The sequence below is a fragment of the Gorilla gorilla genome, chromosome 8, assembly GCF_029281585.2.
Source record: "Gorilla gorilla gorilla isolate KB3781 chromosome 8, NHGRI_mGorGor1-v2.1_pri, whole genome shotgun sequence".
Lineage (NCBI taxonomy): Eukaryota > Metazoa > Chordata > Mammalia > Primates > Hominidae > Gorilla > Gorilla gorilla.
In genome coordinates this window covers 108,189,940-108,216,281 of record NC_073232.2, presented here as the reverse complement: position 1 = coordinate 108,216,281, position 26,342 = coordinate 108,189,940, and the positions used below count along the sequence as shown (strand labels likewise).

At 38.7% G+C, this 26,342-nt stretch overlaps 1 protein-coding gene across 1 annotated transcript in view; it reads right to left on the bottom strand.

Annotated features, from left to right (window-relative positions):
* Nucleotides 1-26,342, bottom strand: part of CC2D2B (coiled-coil and C2 domain containing 2B) — a 124,785-nt gene that overhangs the window by 86,387 nt on the left and 12,056 nt on the right. Inside the window, 7 exon segments of the mRNA XM_019034433.4 lie at nucleotides 6,991-7,119; nucleotides 7,211-7,347; nucleotides 7,727-7,925; nucleotides 18,577-18,672; nucleotides 21,067-21,132; nucleotides 21,523-21,599; nucleotides 23,848-23,908. Of these exon segments, the coding sequence (XP_018889978.4) occupies nucleotides 6,991-7,119; nucleotides 7,211-7,347; nucleotides 7,727-7,925; nucleotides 18,577-18,672; nucleotides 21,067-21,132; nucleotides 21,523-21,599; nucleotides 23,848-23,908 (765 nt within the window).

Sequence of the window (26,342 nt, the reverse complement as noted above, 5' to 3'; positions counted from 1 at the left end):
CAGCTACTCGGGAGGCTAAGGCAGGAGAATTACTTGAACCTGGGAGGCAGAGGTTGCAGCGAGCTGAGACTGTGCCATTGCACTCCAGCCTGGGCAAAAAGAGTGAAACTCCATCTCAAAAAAAAAAAAAAAAAAAGTCCAACATTAGAATGAATTCTTTTGAGAGGTAGCAAACTCCCTGACACATTGGTTAAAAGCAGCACTTGACCGAGTAAGTTAAGTAGGCTTCTAGAACTAGGTAAGTGTGTTGTACCAAAAGCATAAAGATTTGGGCAACAATGAATCAAAGGCTACATAAAAGCACAAAAATATCCAAGCTGGTTGACATATAAAAATCTATGTAAATATATAAAAAAAGTGCTAGAAATGGGAGCAGAGGGAAGGTCATAGTCAAATGGTCAGACGAAACTAATCAGTAAATAGCAGGCAAATAGGGTACCTGGGATAGTAGAGGTACAACAAGCTGTTAAAGTACCTGGCAGAGGCAGAAGCAAAGACAGGACTCTGATATGCATACAACTATTATATCTACCTTGGTTGCCCTTATATTTATTCTGGTGAGAGACCGTAAATCAGCTTTTCCTTCAAGGCTGGCTGGGCAACACGAAAAATGTGAAGAAGATAGAAGAGAAAGGCAGGTAGAGGCATTTGTCTGACACAAAATCTAGAACATGATCTGTTAAGGATGCTACTGTCTTAGTCAATTTGTTCTACTATAACAGAGTACCTGAGGCTAGGTAAGTTACAAAGAAAAGAAATTTTTTCCACAGTTCTGGAGGCTGGGAAATCCAAGATTAAGACACCACATCTCATGTCTAGTGTGGACCTTTTTGCTGTGTCCACTGGAAGGGAGGAATGCTGTGTCCGCACATGGCAGATGGTGGAAGGGCAAAAGCCCCTTTATAAGGGCACCTAATCCATTGACAGTAGTGGAGGGGCCTTAATGGCCTAATTGCCTTTTATAGGTCCTACCCCTTAATGCTATCACATTGAAAAAACCTGAATTTTAGAGGAGACACATTCAAATCACAGCAGCTGCAAGAAAGAATTTTAAAACTCAATTTAGACAGTTGGTGAGATGGCCTTTACATTTTTTCCAAATTATAGCAGTCGTGAAGTCCTGTAATTGTGTTTGGATGAAGCTAGAACAGATGCACTAAAAGAAAGTTACTTGTTCAGCCCAGTGGTTTCCAACTTGGGATTCTAGATTATTACAAAGGTTAACCTGAATGGTGGTTAATATTTCTTCAATAATTGTAAATTATGCATTTACTTTTTATGATGCATTTGTTCATTTATTCATTCATTCAACAAATTGTCGTTGTTTCAAAGGCCTCTCTCCTAAAAGCAATGATCCCAGATAATTACACCAAAATATCTCTGCTATATCTGGAGCAAAATTTAGATAAAATGCATTGTCACTATAAAGTCTAGAAATTATGCCACATAATATCAAAGAATAAGATAAATAGCAGGGCTTTTCCCTCCTCTTTTATTCTTTTATGTTTTTATATTTTAATGGTGATAGATTCTTTTATAGTAAGCCAACTGGGAAAATACATGAAGATATTGTAATGTTTGGTATGGTGGTACCATTTATAAAATCTTGACAACTGTGTTCCACTATGAATTAGGATGGGGCAGAGACATTGCTAGTCTCTCATGGTATGATAAGCACCTTGTAGGAAATAACATTTTCTAAGATTATGCCAGTGAACTTCTTCTGTCAGTCTTTATCTTCTAAATTATATTAGGACCCTAAAAGCATACAGTGACTGAGGTGATGAGTTCTATTACAAATAATATAAGCATTCGTTCAATGCTAGGCATTTGGGTAGGTGTTAGCAATAAATTATAAAACAAGCCAATAAAACAAAACAAAAACCCTGCCCTGCTTGCAGTCAAGCAGAGAAAATACTAGGTAAACGGAAAATATAGATACAGAATGAGCCTTAACAAAACTGTAATTCAGTCTTTAAATCAGTTAAGTCCCTGGTTGGATGAAGATGATCATCCTCAATACGCTTAACAAAGCAAAGGATGGAACATTTCTGGTGGAAGATAACATCATCTTGGGCTTCTATAATTTTTCATATATAATAATGTAGAATACAATTTTAAAAATCGCCTATCATAATAAGAGGCAAGACTAAATGAGCAAAACCAAGAGAAAAAATAGATAATAAAAAGATTCATAGTGATCCAAATATTGGAGTTACCAGATATGAACTTTAAAGTAGCTATTATTACTGTATTAAAAATAGCAGCAAAAACCCATGAAAAGACTAAATATATCTCAAGAAAATTAGAATATTTACAGAAGAATTAAATGTCAAATGAACACTTTCAAGCAAAAAATGTATTGAAAATATGTAAAATTAAGAAGTCAGCAGATGGGCTGCTCTGAAAATATGGTGGCAGTACAGTTTTAGATCTTCCCAAATTCCTATATTAAAAGAGGCAGAGCAACTAGACAGCAAAACCAAAAATCCATGGACAAGATTTATAATAGAAGTAGTTCTCAAGAAATGCCTCATGAAATCCAAAACACAAGTGAGTGAAGACAAATCATCAATATTCAGAAGGTCTGAATAGCATTGGCAATTGTGTGGGAGATAGCAGAGAGAAGCAATGGAACATCTGATAGACCTGACGAGAGTCCAAAAGAGCCAACAGAAATGCACCAGAAAGTACAGCAGGCCAACTTAAAAACAGCAGCTAAAATTGGAACAGGTTTTGTCTACTCCAGTTGTGGATGGTCGGGTTAAGGACTGAAGGAGCTGCAGGAATCTAGTTCCCAGGAATTTTCAGAATGAGGCTTCACACTGAATAGAAACTACTGGGAGTGAAATCGAAACTAAGAAGTACGGGGACCACAGGAATTAAGGAAAGAGGAGGTCCAGAAAAAAATCTGGGGGAGGGAATAGAGCCAAGACATTTCAGAAATCCAGCCACAATATATTTTAACACGACACAAAAACAACAGGTCTGTGAAAATAGAAAAGTTATTTGAACTGAGCCTTTTTATAAAAGTTTAGGAAAAATAATTTTATATAAAAATAAGCAGTAGAAAAGGATCAAGATTAAATCCATCAAAGTTTCTATAAGAAAAAAGAATAAACAGCAAAATAACAGCCTACAGGAAATCAAAGCACACCAGAAAGGTATCCAAAACCAGATAAAAATAGAAATGTGGTTTTCACAGTGAGCTGAATTTATATGGAAGTTATATGACATTTAAAAACATAAATCAGAATTAAACTCAGAAATTAGGTGAAAGAAAATGGCGAAAAATTTAAAATTTAGAAATTAAGCCTATACTAGAAAGAACACAAGGGCAAATAAACACTACCAAATCTTTTTCTTAAGGTGAAGAAGAGGATATTTTAAACATATAAAAGAAATAAAGGGAAAGAACTCATTGGGTGGATTTAACTGGAGATAAAATATGGCAGAAAATTATATAAGTGAATGGTTAAGACAGGTCAATAGAATATATGCAAACTAAAATTCAGAGAGAAAAAAGAATTTTTTAAAAAGCAAAAGTAGAAGACAAATTAGAGAAAATATAAAATCTGAATGGTCCTATTTTTTGTGGTAAAAAATACAAAACATGAGATCTACCCTCAACAAATGTTTAAGTTTACAGTACTATTAACTATAAGCACAATGTTGTACCATAGATCCCTAGGGCTTTTTCATCTTGCATGACTGAAATTCTATACCCTTTGAACAGCAACTCCCTATTTCTCTCTTCCCCAAGCCCTGGCAACCGCCATTCTACCTTCTGCTTCTGTGAAGCTGAACTACTTTGGATACCTCATATAAGCAGAATCATGCAGAATTTGTTCTTCTGTGATTGACTTATTTCATTTAGTATAACATCTTCAAGCTTCACCCATGTTTTAGCATATGACAAGATTTATTATTTATGGCTACATACACCATGTTTTCTTTATTCAACTGTCAATGAACAGCTAGGTTGTTTCCACCTCTTGGCTATTGTGAATAATGCTGCAATGAACATGGGAATGCAAATATCACTTCAAAATCTTAAATTTAATTTTTCTGGATAAATACCCAGAAGTGAGATTGTTGGATCATATTACAGTTCTATTTTAAATTTGCAGAGGAACTCCATACCATTTTCCATAGTGGTCGCACCATTTTACATTCCCACCAACAGTGTACAAGGGTTCTAATTTCTCCACATTGTTGCCAACACTTGTTATTTTCAGGGGATTTTTTTTTTTTAAATAATGACCATCCTAACAGGTGAGAAGTGATATCTTATTACGGTTTTGATTTGCATTTCTCTGACAATTAGTGATGTTAGGCATGTTTTATATGTCTGTTGGCCATTTGTATGCATCTTTGGTTTTTTCTGGAGAAATGTCTATTCGAGTCTTTTTCCCATTTTTTAATTTATTACTGAGTTAAATAAGTTCCTTATATATTTTGGATTTCAATCTCTTATCAGATATATGGTTTGCAAATATTTTCTCCCATTCCATAGGTTGCCTTCTGTCTCTGGTAATTGTTTCCTTTACTGCAACAGATGCATTTTAGTTTGTTGTAGTCTCACTTCTCTATTTTTGTTTTGTTGCCTACGCTTTTGGTGTCATATCCAGGAAACCACTGCCAAGAACGATGTTATAAAGGCTTTCCTCCACGTTCTCATCTAGGAGTTTTATAGTTTCAGGTCTTGTTTTTAAGTCTTTACTCCATCTCGAGTTGATGTTTGTGTATGATGTAAGATAAAGGTCTGATTTCATTCTGTTGCAAGTGGATGTCCAGTCTTTCCTGCACCATTTGTTGAAGAGACTATCTTTTCCCCATTGTGTAGTCTTGGCACCCTCTTGAAGATCATTTGACTGTATATACGTGAGTTTATTTCTGGGCTCTTCATTCTGTTCCATTGGTCCATATATCTGTCTTTATGCCAGTACCATCCTGTTTTGATTAATGTAGCTTTGTAATATATTTTGAAGTCAGGAATATAAAGCTTCTACCTTGAAGGTCCTTTGTGGTTCCTTATTAATTATTGGATTTTTTTTCCATTTCTGTAAAAAAATGTCATTGGGAGTTTGAAATGGATTGCTCTAAGTCTGCAGATCAGTTTGGGTAGTATGGATATTTTTAACAATATTAAGTCCTCTAACCCATGAACATGGGATGTCTTTCCATTGACTAGTCCTTTATTTTTAAAGACATAGATGGTCAGCTGACTAATGTCAAAGATGACAATGAATTATAATGAGAAAAGGTTTATTGATTTTTTTCAATAAATGGTACTAAGTCAATTGGATATCCATGTGGATGAAATGAAATATGACCCCCTACCTACCACTATACATAGAAAGTACTTTCCAGATGGGTGGTAACTCTAAATGAGAAAGGTACAACAATAAACTTTTTAGAATAAAAACAGAAGAATACTTTTGGGACCTGGAGTAAGCACACTTTCTTAAACAGGCTATAAAAGGTGCTAACCCTAAAGAAAAAGAAAATGGTAAATTATACTACATTAAAATTAAGAATATCCCATCAAAAAGCACAATTAAGAGTGATATGGTTTGGATCTGTGTCTCCACCCAAATCTCATGTTGAGTTGTAACCCCCAATGTTGGAGGTGGGGCTTGGTACAAAGTGATGGGATCATGGGGGTGGGTCCTTCATGAATGGTTTAACACCATCCCCTTGGGGTTGTTCTGGTGACAGAGTTCTCATGAGATCTAGTCATTCAAAAGTGGGTGGCACCTCCCCTCTTCTCTTTCTTCTTCCTACTCTGGCCTCGTGAAGTGCCAGCTCCCTCTTTGCCCTCCACCATGATTGCAAGTTTCCTGAGGCCTCCCAGAAGTTTCTTGAGGCCTCCCCAGAAGCCAAGCAGATGCCAGCATCATGCTTCCTGTACAGCCTGTAGAATCATGAGCCAATTACACCTCTTTTATTTATAAATTACCCAGTCTCAGGTATTTCTTTATAGTAATGTGAGAATGGACTAATACAGACAGTGAGAAAATTAGCCATAGAGTACATTATATGAGGGCTCACATCCAGAAATCAACACATCAATAAGAAAAAGCAGGCAATCCAATAAGAAAAAAATGGTAAAAGTCTTAACCAAGCTTTCATAAAAAAGGCTGTCCTAATAACCAACAGACATGAAAAGGTGTTCAGTTTCATTAGTCATTAGGGAAATGCAGATTAAAACTTCAATGAAATACAATTTATGTACAATTTATGATTTAAAAGACAGATAATACCAAATGTTGACAGGAATATAAAGCAGCTGAAACTCTCACACACTTCTTAGTTTGTGTATAGTTTGGTACAACCACTTTAGAAAATCATTTGGCACTACATAGTAAAACTAAACATATACAAACCTATAACCCAGCATTTCTACTCTGAGATACTTACCAATAGAAAATGCATACACACACAGTTATCAGAAGATGTGCAAATTTTCATGGTAGTGTTATTAGTAATAGTCAAAACTGGATGTAACTTATATCCATCAATAAAAGAATGGTTAATAAATAAACGTATTTTTCATACTATGGAGTTCTATACAGCAACAGAAATGAACAAGCTATTGCTGTACACAACAATATAGAGTACCTATTCTATTATTCCATTTATATAAAATAGGTAAAACTAACAGACAAGAGTAATGTAGTGGTAGAAGTTATAATAGTGGCTACCTTGAGTATCATTCATTTATTCATTATTTTTGTAAAATTAGCACCATACATAATTTTGCATTCTGCTTTTTTCACTTCAGATTTTATTTTGAGCATTTCCCCATATCATTCAATATTCCCTGAAACTATAATTTTAAGGGCTATTTAACATTTCATCATGATTTAGACATTATATTAGTAGACTTAGTATCTTTAAAGGATAAATCAACACCATAAAACCACCAGCTATAATTGATATTACAAGAATTTTAACCATAATTACAAATAAATTGTTGTTGGTTACCTTCCTGTATATGGTCTTAAGTAATGGATTTAAAGGTTCCTTCCTTACGTTTAGTCTGAAATTCCATGACTGTTTAATAGGTGTAGGTAATGACATTATTTCTCCACTTTCTCCAAACCAACATTTTCCCTATCAAAAATATTTAAGTATAGTAATTAAATATTTTGCTAAATAAGTCACATAGTAGCCAGTGTTTTAACTTGTTAGGTAGTGCACTTGCCTCTTCTAGTTTAAGCAGGCGATTTTCCATTTTGTTGCAGGTCTTTTTATATATTTCTGGCTTTCTCTGAATATAGAATCCTTCATCTTCTAAAATACGTGGCATCATATCTTTTGGCAGTTTGCGCTGGTTGACCACTTAATAACAATAAAACTTAGATATTACTTTAAAGTCCAAAATATTAAATGGATATTGACCAAATAAGTAGTACAAACAACTATAATTACACCCTACTACTGAAGTCTAGCAGAAAGCCTCTCTCTCACTTTCTCTCACTTTCTCGCTCTCTCTCTCTCTATATATATAAATACATATGCCTATATATGTACATTTTTTAAATGAAGAATGAGTTCTCTTAATCAGTTCCCTTAATTCACGGAAGTCATGAAAAACAAATATAGAAAAGTTACTATAATTTTAGATCAGTACTTTTTATTTATCCAGCATACAGTAAAGCTATTATCCCATAACATAATTCATTAATGACTTGAATATTTTACTGGGAAAGAATGTTACCTGGAGAACTACTTGGTACAAAAATATTTGCCTTCTGTTTTTTTATTTGTTCTTGATCATCTTCATAGTCAGCAGCTTTTACTTTGAGTATATCTGTCAAAATGAATTCTTTCATAAACTCTTCCTCTTCACTCTCAGCAACATTTTGTAAATTAACACCAAGTGAAAAGCATTTGGGATAACTATGGTTTACTGGTCTCTGTTGAATACCAAAAAGGAAAATAAGTTTACATGCTTGTCTCCAATGATTAATATGCAAATAAATGAAATGTACTGGAACCTTACTGTGAACTGTGCGTCTGATCCTGCCACCCACAGAACAAGTTCCAGTTGAACTTGTGTTACAATGAAATTTCACTGAATTTAGAACTCATTTAAGGTTTAGTATTACACAATATGATTTTTCTATAGCCCATCTTTGCAATTCTTCACTGAAAGACTGCTGAAATAGCCTTTCCTCCCCTATGGAAAATATTCTGAGATACTCAACTGTAATATTTCAACTACTGAGAATACACAGTGTAGGGCAGGGTCCAAAGATATCAGACCATGTGACCCTAAATCCTTTTTTTCCCCATCATTCAGAAAACAGTACCACCTAAAGTGCTGTAGAGTAGGCATGCTTTTTTCTACAAGGTATTCATGAAAAAAAAAAAAGAAAGAAGAAAGAAAAGTAAAGATTCAGCATAGAAGTCTAGTAGAGTGATTATAGTGAAATTCTGATATATGATATACATAAAGGTTATAAACAATTTGAACATAGGTGTGGAAACAGATACATTACTAAATATTAAAATGAATATATCATACTCATAAATTTAATATGAGTCTATTCATGAAAGCAAAATCATTATTTTGGATGATTTTATCTGTCTAATTTGAAATATACACATACTGAACAACAGAGACAGTGTATGAGTCAGACAAAAATCCCTCAATTTTCAAAAACACACATTTAGGGTAAATAATAAAATTTAAAAAGTTAATCACAGAATTCCTTTGACTAGATAATCTCTACATGGCCTCGATCAATACTGACAAAGTTAAATAAGTAATGTCATTAAACATCAACTAGGTTCATATAAAATCATATCATCATACCCTCCCTCCTATATCCCTGCCATGAAATCAGGATAATATTTTATATCCAGAAATCTTCATGATATCCTTTTCAGAATTTAAATAAAGTATGCCAACATCTAGGAGCAAGATTTGGCGGATCTCCACATGGGGGCTCTCTTTGAAGATCCCAGTTGTAGACTACAAAGCCTCTTTGCTCCAACTGGAGCTCTCATAACCAAGCTTCCTTTATAACACCCCTTGTGTGGGCCAGGGCTTTCCACCTGCCTTCAGAGCTAAGGTCTGCCCTGATGGTAGACTATGTTGGGCTCTCATCTTGGACTCTAGCCTCTGAGTTATGACTCTGTGGGTCTTTTTTTATGAGCCCTACCCAATCTGCCTATATTTTTAGCTTGAGACAAGCTGTGATCTGGACCAATACAAGTCCTACCTGCTCAACTGTTCCTCACTTAGTCTGAGTCCAGCTGCTATCCCAGATCACTTTCTTGGTCTTCACTAGGAAGCTCACAGCAGAGCAATGTGTGTGCTGTTGGCTATTGTGTGATAGGGTGAATGGGGTCAGAAGATATAAGTCTAGATGGATACAAGTGAGTTTTGTGCAGTAAAAAAGGGGTAGTGTCCCTGCCCCTTCTCACAGGAACATGCCTTGTTAACTGTGGTGTGACAAGCAGAACCTTCTGAAAGTAACCCCAGGCCTCACTCTGGGTTGCCCAGATGAGATATCTGGAACGAGGGCTCCCCTTTCTCCCAGCAGGAAGGTGCCACACTCAAACTCAGCCTCTTACAAAAGAAGTAGCATTCTCCTTTCTGTGATGGGGACAGTAGTCACTAGCTGCAGGGCAGATAGCTTTTCCAAACAACTTCTCTAAACAGCTCACATCTAAACCTTGACTTCCTCATACCCAAGAAGCCCATTTGCCCCACTCTTTACTCCTACTGACCTAATATCTTTATGCTTGCCCTACAAGAAGGAAAAGTGGCCACAGCCACAGCACCTAGCCCTGGCATACTCTGCTGGGTGGGAGGATCAGAGACACGGCCTACTTTTGTTTTTCCAGAAAAGCCTATCTTAACCCAAATTGTGGGATGCTGGGAAGTCAGATGACTGATTAAGAGCATAGGAAAGTTTGATACCCATTTAATCAATATTCATTCAAATATTCATTGTGTGCCTAACATATTCCAGGAAGAAAATAAACAAATAGACACAGAAATATACGTTAAGTGGTGATAAGTGTTATGAAGAAAAATAAAGCAGGGTAAGATGATAGAGAATGCTGGGCTGGGTAGGTTGGGGGTACTATTTTAGACAGGGTTGTCAGGCATAGCATCTATAATAATATGTCATTTGAACAGAAATCCAAAGTTAGCGGAGGACACAGCTTACGGAAAAGGAAAGGGCTTTCTAGGCAGACACCTTGGTACAAAGGCCCTGAGGCAGGAGCTTGCTGTAAATGAGAAACAGGAAGGAAGCCAATGTGGCTGGTGTTAGACGACAGACGGGAGAGTAGTGAAAAATGAAATAAAGTCAGAGAGGTGCTAAGGGGACCAGGTCCCCCCTGTAAGGACTTTTATTGTCAATGAGGTAGGAAACCATTAGAAAGTGTAAGCAAAAAAAAAAAAAAAATCTGTCTCAGATTTTAACAAGGTCACTGTGATGACTGTATGGTATGGAAAATGGACTACAGGGACAATAGTGAATACAGAGGGAGACAGTGGCAGTGATTCTGATGAGAGGCTATGGTGAAGTACCAGAAAGGCTGGTGAAAAGTGGGTCCGATTTGGGAATACTTTGAAGGCAGAACCAACAGGGTTTGTAAGAAATTGGATTTGAAGCATTTGAGTAAAAGGAAATCTGAGGATGAGACCAAGGTTCAACTGAGCAACTGGAAAAATGGAATTGCCATTTACTACTGTGATTCTGTTTATATAAAACTGTGTGGCCAGATGTGGTGGCTCACGCCTGTAATCCCAACACTTTGGAAGGCCGAGGTGGGCAGATCACCTGAGGTCAGGAGTTTGAGACCAGCCTGGCCAACACAGCGAAACCCCATCTCTACTAAAAATACAAAAATTAGCCAGGTGTGGTGGCACACTCCTGTAATCCTAGCTACTTGGGAGGCTGAGGCAAGAGAATCGGTTGAAGCCAGGAAACAGAGGTTGCAGTGAGCTGAGGTCATGCCACTGCACTCCAGCCTGGGTGACAGACCAAGACTCCATCTCAAAACAAAACAAAACAAAACAAACAAACAAAAAACTCTGTGGCTGGCAAGATGGTGGAATAGGAACAGCTCCAGTCTGCAGCTCCCAGCAAGACTAACGCAGAAGGCCGGTGATGTCTACATTTCCAACTGAGGTACCTGGCTTATCGCACTGGGACTGATTAGACAGTGGGTGCAGCCCACAGAGGGTGAGCAGAAGCAGGGTGGGGCAACGCCTCACCCAGGAAGCATAAGGGGTTGGGGAACTCCCTCCCCTAGCCAAGGGAAGCCCTGAGGGACTGTGCCATGAGGAACACTTCTCCCATGGTCTTCTCAACCTGCAGACCAGGAGATTCCCTTGGGGGCCTACGTCACCAGGGCCCTGGGTTTCAATACAAAACTGGGTGGCTGTTTGGCAGACACTGAGCTAGCTTCAAGAGGTTTTTTTGTTTGTTTTTTGTTTTTTGTTTTTTTTTCATACTCCAGTGGTGCCTGGAACGCCAACAAGACAGAACCGACAGAACCGTTCACTCCCCTGGAAAGGGGGCTGAAGCCAGGGAGCCATGTGGTCTAGCTTTGTGGATCCCACCCCGACGGAGCCCCGCAAGCTAAGATCAACTGGCTTGAAATTCTCACTGCCAGCACAGCAGTCTGAAGTCGAGCTGGGACGCTCAAGCTTGGTGGGGAAGGGGCGTCCGCCATTACTGAGGCTTGGGTAGGCGGGTTTTCCCCTTACAGTGTAAACAAAGCCACGGGGAAGTTCAAACTGGGCAGAGCCCACCACAGCTTGGCAAAGCTGCTGTAGCCAAACTGCCTCTTTAGACTCCTCCTCTCTGGCCAGGGCATCTCTGAAAGGAAGGCAGTAGCCCCAGTCAGGAGCTTATAGATAAAACTCCCATCTCCTGGGACAGAGCACCTGGGGAAGGGGTGGCTGTGGGCACAGCTTCAGCAGATTAAACGTTCCTGCCTGCCAGCTCTGAAGAGAGCAGCAGATCTTCCAGCACAGTGCTCGAGCTCTGCTAAGGGACAGACTCCCTCCTCAAGTGGTTCCCTGACCCCTGTGCCTCCTGACTGGGAGACACTTCCCAGGAAAGGTCGACAGACACCTCATACAGGAGAGCTCCGCTGGCATCTGGTGGGTGCCCCTCTGGGACGAAGCTTCCAGAGGAAGGAAGAGGCAGCAATCTTTGCTGTTCTGTAGCCTCTGCTGGTGATACCCAGGCAAAGAGGGTCTGGAGTGGACCTCCAGCAAACTCCAGTAGACCTGCAGCAGAGGGGTCTCTTACAAGGAAAACTAACAAACAGAAAGGAATAGCATCAACATCAACAAAAAGGATGTCCACACAGAAACCCCATCCGAAGGTCACCAACATCAAAGACCAAAGGTAGATAAATCCATGAAGATGAGGGAAAAACGGCAGAAAAAGGCTGAAAATTTCAAAAACCAGAACGCCTCTTTTCCTCCAAAGGATCACAACTCCTCACCAGCAAGGGAACAAAACTGGACAGAGAATAAATTTGATGAATTGACAGAAGTAGGCTTCAGAAGGTGGGTAATAACAAACTCCTCTGAGCTAAAAGAGCATGTTCTAACCTAATGCAAGGAAGCTAAGAACCTTGAAAAAAAGTTAGAGGAACTGCTAACTAGAACAACCAGTTTAAAGAACATAAATGACCAGATGGAGCTGAAAAACACAGCACAAGAACTTCGTGAAGCATACAAAAGTACCAACAGCTGAATCGATCAAGCAGAAGAAAAGATACCAGAGATTGAAGATCAACTTAATGAAATAAAGCATGAAGATAAGATTAGAGAAAAAAGAATGAAAAGAAATGAACAAAGCCTCTAAGAAATATGGGACTATGTGAAAAGATCAAACCTACATTTGATTGGTGTACCTGAAAGTGACAAGGAGAATGGAACTGAGTTGGAAAACACTCTTCAGGATATTATCCAAGAGAACTTCCCCAACTTAGCAAGACAGGTCAACATTCAAATTCAGGAAATACAGAGAATACCACAAAGATACTCCTCGAGAAGAGCAACCCCAAGAAACATAATCGCCAGAGTCACCAAGGTTGAAATGAAGGAAAAAATGTTAAGGGCAGCCAGAGAGAAAGGTCAAGTTACCCACAAAGGGAAGTCCATCAGACTAACAGTGGATCTCTATGCAGAAATCCTACAAGCCAGAAAAGAGTGGGGGCCAATGTTCAACATTCTTAAAGAAAAGAATTTTCAATCCAGAATTTCATATTCAGCCAAACTAAACTTCATAAACTAAGGAGAAATAAAATCCTTTACAGACAAGCAAATGCTGAGAGATTTTGTTACCACCAGGCCTGACTTACAAGAGCTCCTGAAAAAAGTACTAAATATGGAAAGGAAAAACCAGTGCCAGCCACTGCAAAAACATACCAAATTATAAAGACCATTGACACTATGAAGAAATTGAATCAACTAATGGGCAAAATAACCAGCTAACATCATAACGACAGGATCAGATTCACACAGAACAATATTAACCTTAAATGTAAATGGGCTAAATGCCCCAGTTAAAAGATACAGACTGGCAAATTGGATAACGAGTCAAGACCCATTGGTGTGCTGTATTCAGGAGACCCATCTCACATGCAAAGACACACATAGGCTCAAAATAAAGGGATGGAGGAAGATTTGCCAAGCAAATGGAAAGCAAAAAAAAGCAGGGGTTGCCATCCTAGTCTCTGATAAAACAGACTTTAAACCAACAAAGATGAAAAAAGACAAAGAAGGGCATTACATAATGGTAAAGGATTGATGCAACAAGAAGAGCTAACTATCGTAAATATATATATGCATCCAACACTGGGGCACCCAGATTCATAAAGCAAGTCCTTAGAGACCTACAAAGAGACTTAGACTCCTACACAATAATAATGGGAGACTTTAACATCCCACTGTCAATATTAGACAGATGAATGAGACAGAAAATTAACAAGGATATTCAGGACTTGAACTCAGCTCTGGACCAAGTGGACCTAACAGACATCTACAGAACTCTCCACCCCAAATCAACAGAATATACATTCTTTTTAGCACCACATTGCACTTATTCTAAAATTGACCACATAATTGGAAGTAAAACACTCCTCAGCAAATGCAAAAGAATGGAAATCGTAACAGTCTCTCAGACCACAGTGCAATCAAATTAGAACTCAGGATTAAGAAACTCACTCAAAACTGCACAACTACATGGAAACTGAACAACCTGCTCCTGAATGACTACTGGGTAAGTAACAAAATTAAGGCAGAAATAAATAAGTTATTTGAAACCAAAGAAAACAAAGACACAATGTACCAGAATCTCTGGGACACAGTTAAAGCAGTGTTTAGAGGGAAATTTATAGCACAAAAAGCCCACAGGAAAAAGTGGGAAAGATCTAAAATCAACACCCTAACATCACAATTAAAATAACTGGAGAAGCATGAGCAAACAAATTCAAAAGCTAGCAGAAGACAAGAAATAACTAAGATCAGAGCAGAACTGAAGGAGATAGAGACACAAAAAACTCTTCAAAAAATCAATGAATCCAGGAGCTGGTTTTTTGAAAAGATTAACAAAATAGACCACTAGCCAGACTAATAAAGAAGAAAAGAGAGGAGAATCAAATAGACACAATAAAAAACGATAAAGGGGATGTCACCACTGATCCCACAGAAATACAAACTACCATCAGAGAATGCTATTAACACCTCTACACAAATAAACTAGAAAATCTAGAAGAAATGGATAAATTCCTGTACACATACACCCTCCCAAGACTAAACCAGGAAGAAGTCGAATCCCTGAATAGACCAATAACAAATTCTGAAATTAAGGCAATAATTAATAGCCTACCAACCATAAAAAGCCCAGGATCAGACAGATTCACAGCCGAATTCTACCAGAGATACAAAGAGGAGCTGATACCAATTCCCTCTGAAACCATTCCAAACAATAGAAAAAGAGAGACTCCTCGCTAACTCATTTTATGAGGCCAGCATCATCCTGATACCAAAACCTGTCAGAGACACAACAAAAAAAGAAAATTTCAGGCCAATATTTCTTATGAACATCGATGCAAAAATCCTCAATAAAATACTGGCAAACCAAGTCCAACACCACCTCAAAAAGCTTATCCACCACAATCAGTGGGCTTCATCCCGGGAAGCAAGGCTGATTCCACATATGAAAATCAATAAACATAATCCATCACGTAAACAGAACCAATGACAAAAACCATATGACTATCTCAATAGATGCAGAAAAGACCTTTGATAAAATTCAACACCCTTTCATGCTAAAAACTCCCAATAAACTAGGTATTGATGGAATGTATATAAGAGCTATTCAGGACAAACCCACAGCCAATATCAAACTGAATGGGCAGAAGCTGGAAGCATTCCCTTTGAAAACTGGCACAAGACAAGGATGCCCTCTCTCACCACTCCTATTCAACATAGTATTGGAAGTTCTGACCAGGGAAATCAGGCAAGAGAAAGAAATAAAGGGTATTCAAATAGGAAGAGAAGAAGTCAAATTGTCTCTGTTTGCAGATGACATGATTGCATATTTAGAAAACCCCATCGTCTCAGCCCAAAACCTCCTTAAGCTGATAAGCAACTTCGGGAAAGTCTCAGGATACAAAATCAATGTGCAAAAATCACAGGCATTCTTATACACCAATAACAGACAAACAGAGAGCCAAATCATGAGTGAACTCCCATTCACAATTGCTACACAGAGAATAAAATACCTAGGAATACAACTTATAAGGGATGTAAAGGACCTCTTCAAGGAGAACTATAAGCCACTGCTCAATTAAATAAAAGAGGACACAAACAAATGGAAATATATTCCATGCTCATGGATAGGAAGAATCAATATCGTGAAAATGGCCATACTGCCCAAAGTAATTTATAGATTCAATGCTATCCCCATCAAGCTACCATTGACTTTCTTCACAGAATTAGAAAAAAATACTTTAAAGTTCATATGGAACCAAAAAAGAGCCTGGATAGCCAAGACAATACTAAGCAAAAAGAACAAAGCTGGAGGCATCACGCTACCTGACTTCAAACTATACTACAAGGCTACAGTAACCAAACAGCATGGTACTGGTACCAAAATAGATATATAGACTAATGGAACAGAACAGAAGCCTCAGAAATAATGCTACACATCTACAACCATCTTATCTTTGATAAACCTGACAAAAACAAGCAATGGGGTAAAGATTCCCTATTTAATCAATGGTGTTGGGAAAACTGGTTAGCCATATGCCGAAAACTGAAACTGGACCCCTTCCTTACACCTTATACAAAAATTAACTTGAGATGGATTAAAGACTTAAATGTAAGACCTAAAACCATAAAAACCCTAGAAGAAAACCTAGGCAATAATATTCAGGACATAGGCATGGGCAAAGGATTTATAACTAAAACACCAAAAGCAATGGCAACAAAAGCCAAAATTGACAAATGGGATCTAATTAAACTAAAGAGCTTCTGCACAGCAAAAGAAACTATCACGAGAGTGAACAGGCAACCTACAGAATGGGAGAAAATTTTTGCAATCTACTCATCTGAAAAGGGCTAATATCCAGAATCTACAAATAACTTAAACAAATTTACAAGAAAAAACAACCCCATCAAAAAGTGAGCGAAGGATATGAACAGACACTTCTCAGAAGAAGACATTTATGCAGCCAGCAAACATATGAAAAAAAAGCTCACCATCACTGGTCATTAGAGAAATGCAAATCAAAGCCACAATGAGATACCATCTCACACCAGTTAGAATGGCGATCGTTAAAAAGTCAGGAAACAATGGATGCTGGAGAGGATGGGGAGAAATAGGAATGCTTTTACACTGTTGGTGGGAGTGTCTTCCACCATTGTGGAAGACAGTGTGGCAATTCCCTAAGGATCTAGAACCAGAAATACCATTTGACCAAGCAATCTCATTACTGGGTATATACCCAAAGGATTATAAATCATGCTACTATAAAGACACATGCACACGTATGTTTACTACAGCACTGCTCACAATAGCAAAGACTTGGAATCAACCCAAATGCCCATCAATGATAGACTGAATAAAAAAAAATGTGGCACATATACACCATGGAATACTATGGAGACATAAAAAAGGATGAGTTCGTGTCCTTTGCAGGGACATGGATGAAGCTGGAAACAATCATTCTCAGGAAACTAACACAGGAACAGAAAACCAAACACCGCATGTTCTCACTAATAAGTAGGAGGTGAACAATGAGAACACATGGATACAGGGAAGGGAACATCACACACCAGGGCCTGTCGGGGTGGGGGCGAGGGGAGGCATAGCATTAGGAGAATACCTAATGTAGATGACGGGTTGATGGGTGCAAGCAAACCACCATGGCACCTGTATACCTATGTAACCAACCTGCAAGTTCAGCACATGTATCCCAGAACTTAAAGTATAACAGTAATAAAAACGTGTGTGTGCATGTACAGGGCTAAGCATAGAGAAAAGTATGAAAAAATGATAATAGTGACTATCTTAGGGCAGTGGGATTTCAGATGATTTTTATTTTCTTCCTTGTGTCTTTCTGCATTACATTTTTATACTGTGTATGTTTTACTTGTTCAAAATTTTAAGAGTTTTTTTTTTAATTGTGCGAAAAACAACAATAACAAAATGAGAATGAAAGGACTGGAGCAGAATGCAAAGAAAGGAGACTGGAAGAGACTGGGAGGTGGAAGTAGGAAGGCAAATGGGGGTCCCAGAGGGACTTGACAGGGGGACCTGAGGGATCTGGAGGGACCAAGAAGTGTCAAAAGACATTATGTAGAACTACTGAGAATAAGAGGTACTGGGTAGCAGGGGGCTCAAGAAAACTGTAGGGAGACTGGAAGGTACACAGGAATTGAAGAAAGTGTCCAGGAACAAGAGCAGATAGGGAGACAAGTCAGGAGGAAATGGGAAAGACCAGTGAGGCTAAGTAGGACTGGAGGAAAGGGCAACCCCAGGGAAACAGGGAGACTACACAGTTTGAGGGGGACTGAGAGGGACTGACTAGAAGGAGGGCTTGGGATTGGATTAGGAGAAATGAAGAATGAGGAGACCATGAGGAGTAGTAGAGATTGTGGAGAACAATGTAGGGCCCTTGGAAAGGATAGGAACAAAAAAAAAAAAAGAAAGAAAGAAAAAAGAAAACACAGGCTTTTGAGCTGACAGCCTAGACTTTCCAGCTGTATCAAGGCTTAACCCTCTTTGCTTGATTTTCGTTACCTGTAAAGATAAGCATAATGCCTGCCTCACAGGGTTAAGATGAGGATTGAATGCTACAATCCGCGTTAAAAACTTAGTAATCACTGGGCATTCAGAGTGCACTCAATAAATGCTAGGTTTTATTATTATGAACAGCTTCTTAATTCAAAGAGAAGATGAAGGCACAATAATAAAACTTCATCTCCCGTCCAAGTATTTCATTCTGCACTTTTAATATAGAATCATTTTTTCCTGAGAGCGAGATGGTGGGAGGGAGGCAAACAAATCCAACCTGCTCTGAAGACTTGCCCAAAGCTGAACCTTCTTCACCACTCAGAATGAAAAATGAAAGACTTTCATCCAATGAGACTTCAGTCTGTGGAGACAACTATGATAAACCAGTATTTAGTGTTGAAATAAACACTCTTTCTGCTTATAAGTAAAGGAAATAGTTTTCTGTAGTATGGTAAACATAATTGTTATCTCTCTAGCAAACAGGGAGCACCAAGGCAAACAATATCAAGGTATATTTAGCTTTGAGTCTGTTTGGTTCATGAGTTTTTATTTTTGTTTTGTGTCTAATGTTATGGTAACTGCAAGAAAAGCCAGAATATACAGCCAGAATCTTCTCCATCTTCCCAAACTATCTCCTCACTCTAGTCTGGGTGATAAGAGTTTGACCAAAATGCTGGCTCCAGTGGAACTTTCTTTTCTCTCCTTGTTTTTGGTGCTGTCCTGTTGAGGCGTGCGCACACACACACACACACACACACACACACACACACACAGAGCCACCTCAGCCCACAATCTTTCATGGAGTTAGAAGCAATTAAAAGTCTGAAAAGTGGTATATTCTTGGTTGTAAACCCGCTGACAAAGAAGCTCTCATTTTTCACTCTTGTCTGACTCTTTGAATTGATAAATCACTTCTTTCTCACACACATATATTAAAATGAAATGTTTTAAGGAAGGCTTGGGAAAGGAATCAATTCTATAATAAGTAAAACTCATAGTTACTAGGAATGAAAGAATTTAAAATATGTAAAATATAAAATTATAAGATATAACTTTATATAATTTTATAAAATATAAAATTATAAGATTTTATCAAATATAAAATTATAAGATTTTATCTTGTAAGATAAAAGCTTATCTTTATATTGTCTGTATCTACACTGTAGCCATCATATTAACTTAAAAGTTATTCACCTTGTAACAATGCTGCTTATATGAATTGTCAGTATATACTTTTACCCCCCATCACCTCTGCACATCTCAAAATCACTTGCTAAAATCTTCTGCTTCCTGAGCAAATATCCCTGTGTGGTAATTGGGATCGTGTTTCTTAGAAGCCAATTTCTCTTCCTTTTAACCCCTTTTCCTGATACTCAATGGATTGACCTTGACAAACTTTGTAACTCTTTATAGTTTTTACTACTCGTAGTGAAATTAAATCCAATTTAGGCATGTTTTAATTCATGTGTTGAGTGAATAACATGCACATAAACATCACTTTTTAGTCTGCTTTTACCTTTACATTTAATTAAAATAATTTTTATTAAGCACCTAAGAGGGGCTCTGTGGAGGAGCCAAAGATAAATTAAAAAAAAAAACCCTTGCATTTTAAAATTTGCAGTTAAATACTCTAGGTCCTTGTGGCAGAAACTATTAGTTGCTCATTACAGTCTTTTCTCCCATCTCTAATAGTAGAACCTAGACACTTCTTCCACATTCATTTGGTGGAAATGATATGATATGCAGTTTCCTGGTCTTGTCCCCTAAAAGATCAACCTAAAATCCTTTGGTTCTTTCTTCCCCACTTCCCTTTTGCTAGCAAATGGAAAACTACAGCTTTGCCATTGGACTTACGGATGGAAACCACATATTGGAGATGGCAAAACTCTCCTGTCAGCCCCGATTGCTGATTTGTTACATTAGAGAAAAAGGAAACTTCTATCTTAATGAAAACACTTTACTTTGAATCTTTTTGTTACAGCTACTTAGCTTGTCCTCTAAATAATATAACTCTCTAAAAATATGAGTTGTTTTGTCATTTCAAGTTCCAAATATGTGATTACACATTGAATTTTCAAATATTGATTACACATTAAATTAAAAATCTGTAAGTTGGATTAAAATCTGTAAGTTGGATATCACCTATAACATTGTTAAAATAATTAATTGGGAGGCTATTAGACTGAAGCAGCTCTAGGGCCCTGAGTTCCTATGTAAGCAAACCAAACCCAACTCAGTGTGAATGGTCCTATCCAAGGAAACTGTAACTTTAGTTTTACCAATCAGAAACTGCCAACTAATCTGTAACTAGGATCTTTAAGGCTACTGCTCCGTTCTAGTCAATCAATGTTTTCTTTGCCTTGCTTCCGCATGCACCGTTTAAAAGTTTTCCCTGCATGCCCCTTCGGTAGAGCCCTAACCATCTGCACAGTGGTACTCCTCAATTCATGGATTGTTGCCTGTTCAAATAAACTCTTTAAACTTTTAATATTCCTAAGTTTATCTTTTAACAATATTTTATTATAATTTTTTTAGGATAAAAATTATAGAATAAGTAAGAATAGAGGGTGATTGCAAATGGGCAATCACTGATAAAGAGGAATCTTTTTTGGGTGATAAAAACTAAACTGTGGTATTGATTGAACAATTCTGTAAATTAACTAGAAATCATTGAGTCATATACACTTTAAATGGGTGAAGTTTTGCTATGTAAACTATACTTCCATAAAGCTGTTTTAAAAAGTAAAAAAAGAGAAAAGTTATTCACCTTGGACCTTTGATATATTTTGCTATCAATAAGCTGCTCAGTTGAAGATTTTTCACCTTTATTAATCTGAAACACAACATAAATAAATCTTTACAGAAATAGACATAATTGTGCTCATAAGTCTTTTGTCCAAAATTTATAAATATCAATACTTTGCAATGTTTTTCTTTTAAAAAGTGTGGTATGTGTACATGAAATATCAGCAGACATACTGAAATGTCATTTATAATTACCATGACCAAATCACCTAGCTCTTCTTGGCTTTAGGTTTGACATTATAAGGATGTTATGAGACAAAAGGAAAATATATATATATAGAGAGAGAGGAAGACTTTAGGAATTAAGGAGCTATATTAACACTGAATTTCAGCTCTCTTTTGACAAAGAAAACTTTATTGTGTTAAATGTCTCATTTAAATAGTAAATTTGAAAACAGGAAATTTTAAAAAGCATTACCTTAGAAATTTTTAGCTTTTCTCTCACTTTGCCTCTCAATGTCTTTACTACATTTTGATTTTCTTCTGCATCTAAATCTATCAGGAAACCAACATAATAAAGAGTTTATGACACTTTATTATAATTAAACAACAATAGCAGCAAAAGTATTTATTAAATTCTTTAATTGCATGCATTTCTAAGCCTCATGACAATTATGAAAACTAGGTTATTATCTTATGAGAGCTTAGAATCTAAGACCAATAGATGTCCTTTCCCCTTTTCCATCTGGAATAAATACTTTCACCCATTCAGGACTGATTTTTGTTTTTCTTTGTGACAACTTTTCTATCCTCTATCACCTTCTTTTTTATTTTTTTTATTTTTTTTGAGACAGAGTTTTGCTCTTGTCACCCAGGCTGGAGTGCAGTGACACCATCTTGGCTCACTGCAACCTCCCCCTCCCGGGTTCAAGCGATTCTCCTGCCTCAGCCTCCTGAGTAGCTGGGATTATAGGCGTGTGCCACCACACCCTGCTAACTTTCTTTTTTGTATTTTTAGTAGAGATGGGGTTTCGCCATGTTGGCCAGGCTGGTCTGTTTCCTGACCTCAGGTGATCCACCCACCTCAGCCTCCCAAAGTCCTGGGATTACAGGCATGAGCCACCGCGCCCAGCCCTCTTTTTTAAATTTTTAATTATCATGGGTACGTAGTAGGTCTCTCTCACCTTCTTTTGTTGCTTCCTCAGCTACTGGCCAGAGCCCTTCTTTGGCCAAAAACAAAACAAAACAAAACAAAAACAAAGCTCAGATTTTAAAAATCTGTGAGACATCTCTGTGAAGTATACTAATACAAAAATATCAAAGCCTGGTTACTTGAATTTTATTAAACTGAAAAGACAGGAATCTAAAAAAGAAGAGTGATAAGTCTCTGGATACCCATTTTAATTATGATAGTTTTGTAAAATCATTATAACACTTCTGACCCCTACTTTTTCCAGCTATTAGAGAAAAGGAAAGTTTTGAGGGTATAAAGGAGGCTTATGCCTGCAATCTCAGCATTTTGGGAGGCCAAGGCAGGAGGATTGCTTGAGGCCAGGAGTTTGAGACCAGCTTGCGCAACATAGCAAGACCCTGTCTCCACACACACACACACACACACAAATTTGGGGGCCGGGCACAGTGGCTCACACCTGTAATCCCAGCACTTTGGGAAGCCGAGGCAGGCATGTCAGGAGTTCGAGACCAGCCTGACCAACATGGAGAAACCCCATCTCTACTAAAAATACAAAATTAACTGGGCGTGGTGGCATATGCCTGTAATCCCAGCTATTCGGGAGGCTGAGGCAGGAGAATTGCTTGAACCCGGGAGGTGGAGGTTGCGGTGAGCCGAGATCACGCCATTGCACTCCAGTCTGAGCAATAAGAGCAAAACTCCATCTCAAAAAAAAAAAAAAATAACATACATGCCTATAGTCCCAGCTACTTGAGAGGCTGAGGTGGGACCACCGCTTGAGCCCAGAAGTCTGAGGCTGCAGTGAGCTATGATCGCACTACTTCACTCCAGCCTTAGGCAACAGAGCAAGACTCTGTTTCTCAAAAAAAAAAAAAAAAAAAAAAAAAAAGTCTCAAGCCCTTGTGTGTACTCTAAGCCATGTGTTATTTTCTGCTCGTTTGCTGGATGGAATGAAAGAGATCATGCAAGATCATGCAATCCTAGGTACAGTAAAAAATTGAGGACCTATTGATCACTTTGCCTTGCTTTTTACTTTTTCTATTCCCTGCCTTTGAGTGCTTAAAGGTTACATAGAAGTTTGTAGAAGTAAAGGGTAAGCATAAAGCTAAATAACTAACTATAGGTCATGAGAATCTTCATGTTTAACCACAGTATTCCTTGGTAAAATTTAAAAATTACTAGTTGGTTTTGTTTATACTCTATTCCCATAACTTAGAATGGCAGATGGCATATAATACATGCTCAATAAATATTTGCTTGATGAATGAACCAGAGCTCAAACATTATTTATGTATTTTCCTCCCTGAGATTTGAAGTTTGCTGAAGCAGGTTCTGCACCTATGTATCTTTGTGGTCTAAAACAGTCTCACCGCCAGTGGAATCTCCATGTTTGCAGTGACAAAAAGAAAATGAAATTCAGGTTTATTACATCCATTGACTTTTCTATTTCCTTATGCCCATCTTGTTTTATTTAGGAAGTTTAATTTCTCTTTAAACTGATTCCTTAGGAAATTTGTGTTCCCAGCTGAAACCCTGGCACAGGGTTAATCATTTACATCTTTTAAAAATAAAAATGAAGAGTATCAGAGTTATGGTATACTTATTGAGAACCTTTTTGGAGATGCTTGTCTATAATTTCTTCAGCTGTAATATTATCCATCTCTTCTGACATCTGCAAAAAAAGCAGGGAGGGTTAAACTTGCATCTTGTTTTGTCATTGAACATCTTTTATTATTATTATTATTATACTTTAAGTCCTAGGGTACATGTGCACAACATGCAGGTTTGTTACATAGGTATACATGTGCCATGTTGGTTGCTGCACCCATCAACTCGTCATTTACATTAGGTATATCTCCTAATGCTATCCCTCCCTCCCCCAGCCCCCCACCCCATCACAGGCCCTGGTGTGTGATGTGCCCCGCCCTGTGTCTACGTGTTCTCGTTACTGAACATCTTTTCAAATATTCGTCAGCCCTTTGAACATCATCTCCTTTAAAATGCCAGTTCACAGATTTTGCTTGTTTTCTTAAATTTCACCTTTTTATCAATTTGTATGAGCTCTTTATATATTGTGAAATTACTCTCTCTTACGAGGTAAAGCAAGGTGGCTGGATAGAATCCTCCAGCAATCATCTGCACTGCAGGAACAACAAATTGAACAACTATCCACATAAGAAGCACCTTCACAAGAACCAAAAATCAGGTGAGCAATCATAGTGCCTGGTTTTAACATCATGTCAAGGAAAGAGGCACTGAAGAGAGTAGGAAAGACGATCTTGAATTGCCTATACCACCTCTCTCTCATCCCCAGGCAGCATGGCAGGAAGAGAGAATCTGTGCACTTGGGGGAGGGAGAGTTAAGTGACTGGGGGACTTTGCATTGGAACTCACTGCTCCCCTAACATAGCGGAAAGCAACACAGGGCAGAATTTGGCCAGCGCCCACAGAGGGAGCATTTAGACAAGCCCTAGCCAGAGGGGAACTGTCCATCCCAGCAGTCAGAACCTGACTTCCAGCTAGCCCCACCACCATTGGCTAAAGCACTCTGGGGTCCTAATAAATTTGAAAGGCAGTCTAGCCCACAAGGACCACAATTCCTGGACAAGTCCTGGTACTGTGCAGGGCTCACAGCCAGTGGACTCAGGGTGACATGATCCAGTGAGACACCAGCTGGGGCAGCCAAGGGAGTGCTTGCATCACCCCTCCCCCAACTTCAGGCAGTACAGCTCACAGCTCCAGGAAAAGAGGGAAGAGCAAAGAGTACTTTGTCTTGCAACTTGGATACCAGCTCAGCCACAGTAAAAGCACCAAGCAGAGTCCTAAAGCCCCTACTCCTGGCACTATCTCCCAGATAATATTTTTAGATGGACACCGGGCCAGAAGAGAACCCACTGCCCTGAAGGAAAGGTTGCAATCCTGGCAGAATTCACCATCTGCTGACTAAAGAACCCTTGGGCCTTGAATAAACATCAGTGGTAGCCAGTCAATAGTCACCACGACCTTGGGCGAGACCCAGTATTGTGCTGGCTTCAGGTGTGACCCAGCACATTTCCACCTGTGGCGGCCACAGTGAGAGACACCTTCTGCTTGAGGAAAGGAGGAGGAAGAGTAAAATGACTTTGTTTTGCAACTTGGTGATATGATTAGGCTTTGTGTTCCCACCCAAATCTCATCTTGAATTGTAATCCCCAGGTGTTGAGGGCGAGACCGAGTGGGAGGTGATTGGATCATGGGGGTGGTTTCCCCCATGCTGTTCTCATGATAGTGAGTGAGTTTTCACGAGATCTGATGGTTTTACAAGCGACTGGTATTTGCCCGGCTTGCATTTCTCTCTCCTGCCGCCATGTGAAGAAGGTCCTTGCTTCCCCTTCACCTTCCACCATGATTCTAAGTTTCCTGAGGCCTTCCCAACCATGTGGAACTGTGAGTCAATTAAACCTCTTTCCTTTATAAATTACTTTTTAAAGGGTACTATCTTTATAGCAGTGCAAGAATGGACTACACACTTGGGTATCCAGCTCAGCCACAGTCAAATAAAGTGTATCAAGCAGACTCCTGAAGTCTCTGATTCCAGACCTTAGGTCTTGGTGGGCATTTCTAGACCCATCCTGGGCCAGAAAGGAACCTGCAGCTCTGGTGGGAGAGAACCAGGCTTGGTAGGACTCACCAACTGCTGATTAAAAACCCCTTGGGCCTTGAATAAACATCAGTGGTAGTCAGGGTATAGTCACCACTGGCCTGGTGCAGTGGTGCCCATAAGCAGATAGCCCTTCTGCTTGAGGAAAGAAAAGGGAAAAGCAGAGAGGACTTAGTCTTACAACCTGGGTACCAGTTCAGCCCCAGTAAAATAAAGCACCAAACAAATTCCTAAAACCCCTGACCCCAGGCCCTCACCCTTCAGTGGCATTTCTAAACCCACCCTGGGCCAGAAGGGAACATGCTTCACTGGAAGGAACCTGCTTCACTGAAGGGGAAGACCTAGTCCTGGCAGGATTCATCATTTGCTCACTAAATAGCCCTTGGGGCTTGAATAAACATCAAGACTCTCAGGACTCTCACCAACAGGCCTTGGGTGAGACCTAGCACTATGCTGGCTTCAGGTA